General features: G+C 33.9%; 1 protein-coding gene across 1 annotated transcript; it reads right to left on the reverse strand.

Annotated features, from left to right (window-relative positions):
• Positions 1-1,797: 1,797 nt before the first annotated feature.
• On the reverse strand, positions 1,798-4,281 carry LOC138328755 (cannabinoid receptor 1-like). Its single transcript, XM_069275504.1, has one exon. It carries the CDS (start codon positions 4,279-4,281, stop codon positions 3,277-3,279), a length of 1,005 nt encoding a protein of 334 aa, XP_069131605.1. The 3' UTR covers positions 1,798-3,276.
• Between the last annotated feature and the right edge of the window lie 407 nt (positions 4,282-4,688).

The raw sequence follows: 4,688 nt of genomic DNA on the forward strand, positions 1-4,688 counted from the left end.
AAATTGTCTACATCAATGTTGTATCCATGATGTATACCTAAAGTTTTGACAGAATTTTTTGTCTATTTTATCTTATCAAATACTGGTTTCTTATTTTTCCATTTCCCTAGATATATAGCTTCTGTTTTATCATAATTTATCTTTGAGCCTGATGCTCTCTCATATATTTTAAATAGTTCAAAAGATTGTGTGATAGATTCTTCAGTTCTGTGAAAGTGTTGTAGGTCATCAGCAAATCCATTTAATTTTACTTCTGAGGTATTGGTATTTGGTAATTTGATTCCTTTAATTTCTGAAGTTGCTCGTACAGTACATGCCGGTGGTTCTGCTTGTAAAATGTACGTTATTGGCGCCATCGGGCAACCCTGTCCTGCTGATCTAGATAACTGAAAATATCTTGAAGTAAAACCATTTGTTTCTATACATGTTGTAGCATAACCTACAAGTATTTTTATCCAATTACAATATTTAGGTCCAAAATTAAATTTTTGAAGCAATGAAATATCCAATCCCATTCTGTCCTATCGAAGGTTTTTTGTTGATCAATAAATACAATGACTCCATTTTCCTCCTCCATATCACAATTATGTCCTGTAGTTGTCTATTGGCATTCATGATATTTCTTATTGGCACAAAACCCTTTTGGTCTTTGTGTATAATTTTAGCAAGGAGTTGTTTAATTCTATTACTGATAACCTTTGCAATAATTTTATAGTCTGTATTCAGAAGTGTTAGAGGCCGTCAATTTTTTTTATATCTTCTCTTTCACCCTTTTTAATAGTAGCTTCAGTATTCCCTTCCCCTGAGATTTAGACAGAGAATTATATTTAAACACATATTTTATAACATCCAGAAATTCCTGCTAAATTATTCCCCAGTATTTTTTGGAAAATTTTGCAATAATTCCATCCTCTCATGGAGATATATTTGTTTTCTTATAGCTGTAAATATTTCTTCATCTTATTCATTCTATATCCCTGTCTGTTTTCTCTTTATCATCTTCACATATTTTATTTTCAATCAATTATGTTAAATATTCTGCATTCTCTTTATCCCATCCTTCTGTTTAAAAAAAGTTTTTCATAGAAATTTACTTGTTCTCGTAGAATATTTTTATTCCAGTTTTATAGTTTCCATCTGCAGACTTTATTCTATATCACTGCTTCTTCTGTGCATTATTTTTCTCTAAACTAAAGAAATAAGCTGTTGATTTTTCGTTTTCTTCAAAGTTTGTATTGTTGACCTTATCCGTGCAGCATTAGCTTTGTTAGTGTGGTGTTCTTTAATGTTTTTTTCTAACTTTTGAATGTCTTCTCTGAACCTATCTTCTTCCCTTAACTTTTCTAATGTTTTCTCGTCCTCTTTTATTATCTTACCTCTAGTACTTAAAAGTTTACCAATTTCCATAGACATCTCCTTTATCTGAACTTTGGTCACTTCCCCCACCATATGTCTGTATATTTATTAATATTAGAAACCCAGGATCGCCAACAGTTTTTGAAAGCTTGTGTGTGTGTTCTTATAAATTTAATACTCATCTTCCAGTTTCCTTGTCCACGCTCTATTTCTTGTGGCAATAATTTAACTGAAATCATATTATGGTCACTGTATGGACAAAATCTTATACACGGGTCACTGAAAAGGTGTCGTATCTTAGAAGGAGTGAACATATTGTCAATTCTTGATTCTGAATGACATCTCTTAAACGTAAATTTCTTCTTACCAACATATTGAGAACGCCATATGTCCTCAAGGTTTTTGTCACTAATCAGTATGCTTAATCCTCTTTGTCCTATATCTTGTTTGCTAAGTGTTGGTTTTCTATCTATGATATTATTTAGATTGCAATTAAAATCTCCCACTAAAATGCATTCTGTTAATTAATCTTTGTTGTTCTCAATTATCTTAATTTATTTGTGTGAAAAAAATCTTTACGTTCAATGCCATGGCTAGGTGCATACACATTATACAGTTCAAAAAGTTTATCTTCAGATTCTATCTTGGGCGATATAATTCTGCCATTACCACATTTGTGTTTTTCTGAGACTTTTGCTGTAAAAATGATTTTTTCATAAAATTGCTACCCCCTTTGATGAATTAGTGCCATTTTTCCACATCCACATGCTTCCACCTCCCTTAGTTATGTTTGCTCAATTGTTTGCTCCATGAGATTTGGTCTGTGTCTGTGCAGTGCATTTCTTGTAGACATATTATAATCGATTTTGGCTCTGTAACCAATACATCATCTTTATTATGATCATTTTAATATTTACTTATTCAATTTCTGGTAATACATCCTGAAATTAAAATGTACCGCTCGATTTTACACTAGACTGTTGTACATGTACATTGTATGTCTTTTTATTTATTGTTTGTAAACCAAAAAACAAGTCAAATAACAAAACAATTGTAGCATTTTGAATTCGGTCGGTGCATGTTTTCATTGTCCAAAGAAAAAATTATCAACCTCGGACTACGTCCTAAGTCGATATTTTTCTTTGGTCAATAAAAACATGCATCGACCTCATCAAAATGCTATAATTGTATAGAGACAGAGACTCGTCTTCCAAGTGGTCAATATATGATATATAATATACAATAGTTACAACATGGAATATACAACAATATATAATATCGTTATTATCATGTTGAAATATCACAGTCACCTTATCACAGAACATTAATGATGAAGTACTCAAATAGCACAATAACCTTCATGGTTCATATATATATAAATGTAGTGTCTAATATACATAAATGTCAATATGACAAAAAACTTCAGAATTATGCTACTCAAGGATTTATAAGTGAGAAGGATTCGTGACTGTCTCTTTACATTACTAAACACCACGCGAGACGCCGATGAACCGGGAATGAAAACCGTTTTTCTCAACAAATACTTGTCTTATCGAGTCAAACGAAACACCAATGTAAAGTTTATTAAATATCACAACGTTTATAACTTGATTTAAGGACAGAAGATTTAGAGGATATGTCTTAAATTTTCGTTAAAAAAATATGACAGCTCATGAAATGACGGCCCGCTTCAGAAAGTAAGACGATAACCCTCGCACCCGCAAGCTACATCAAAGGCTGCACCGGCGGATATCAAAGGAAAATCAGCCGTCGCCCAACGTCACGGTCAGTGCACAAACACAAAAGCTCCTGCCTTGTACTCCCCCAAAACCCAGTGTGACTTATCCTTCTCATATACGTCCTTGTGCTACTATAGCAGAAATAAAAATGAATTTAGTCTGAATAATTAACGGTAGTTTTCTAAGTCGCTCGGGGAGATGTACAAGGACACAACATCCTTTTGAATACTTGACGGAATTTCCTTATCCTCCAAACATACAGAAATGGATTAAATGTAGAGTTGACAAGTGTCATAATAGTGGATGCCATCCTTACGCCTCTGTTGATGGGCAGTATGTCCATGCCCTCTAGAAAGAGCACGCTAACAAAAGGACCGGTAAAGACTAGGAGAGCCATGACAATAAGTCCAATCGTAACTATGACGTACTGTTCGTATTTCTGGCTAAGTGTCTGTTGCCGTTTACTAGCCGTGGGTGAGGATGTTGACGTTGGGTTCCTGACCACGTACAGTGGCACATCTGAACAGTGCTGGGTCTGTTTCAGGCGTTTCCTAAATATAACCATACTGTAGATGTAAATGCATGGTACAAAGAGGAAAAGTGGCATGAACAGCAGATTTGCGCCATTCATCAACACTTTATAGGTTGGAAAACTCTCCAAAGCGCAGTAGCTAATGCTTTCAGCGCGCATTCCGATTACGACCAGAGTTCCAACATAACAATGGATGAAAAGCCAGGTTCCAAATATGACCATGTAGCGGTATTTTTTAGTGAATCGTTTATATCTAATGTTTTTGACAATAGCCATATAGCGATCGATACAAATCAGAAAGGTATGCGCAATAGATTGACCGATTCCAGCGGCAATAAAATGGTACATCAATCTACAATAATTTGCATTGGTTGATAAATCCTTGATGATATAGTTAAGTCCAAACATCCAGCCAGAAATTCCAACGACGATATCACTAAGACATTGCCACAGAATGAATTCTATTCTGTAATTCTTCTTGATGTCTGACTTCCAGATTAAAATAACAAGGACAAGAACATTGGAGGCGGTCACGAATGACGTCATCACAAAAACGATGGTCAATTGGATTATTTTCACCTCAATGAACTCACTGACTGTTTCTGTAGAGTTGTCCATGGTAATATTCCAGAGAGAACTGTCGCTTTCATCCATCGTTTAACCGACCTGTTTGAGCGATAAAGGACAAAACATCATATAAGTAAACATTTAATTAGCTTTAGCTTAAGTGTGTTTTTAATACAGGAAACACATTATGACATGTTAAAAAGGGAAGAAAAAGGTGCGAAATAAAAAAGTATATAACAATATACTGGGGAAGTAAAATGTTTTCTGTGTTAAATTAAAAAATAAAAGAAAAAGATAACTTGCACATGACATGAAACACAAGATACATATCAAAAGCTAACTTTTAAATAACAGGAGTAACCTAATCAATTGATTTAAGTATCGTCGTATTATTTTTGTTAAGAAACGAATGTGATTCAGTTCAAAGATTAATGTGGACGGTATTACAATAAGAATGAGTAGCTTGAGGAGAAAGTATATACTTGATATGATGG

Source organism: Argopecten irradians, chromosome 8 (genome assembly GCF_041381155.1).
Source record: "Argopecten irradians isolate NY chromosome 8, Ai_NY, whole genome shotgun sequence".
Taxonomy (NCBI): domain Eukaryota; kingdom Metazoa; phylum Mollusca; class Bivalvia; order Pectinida; family Pectinidae; genus Argopecten; species Argopecten irradians.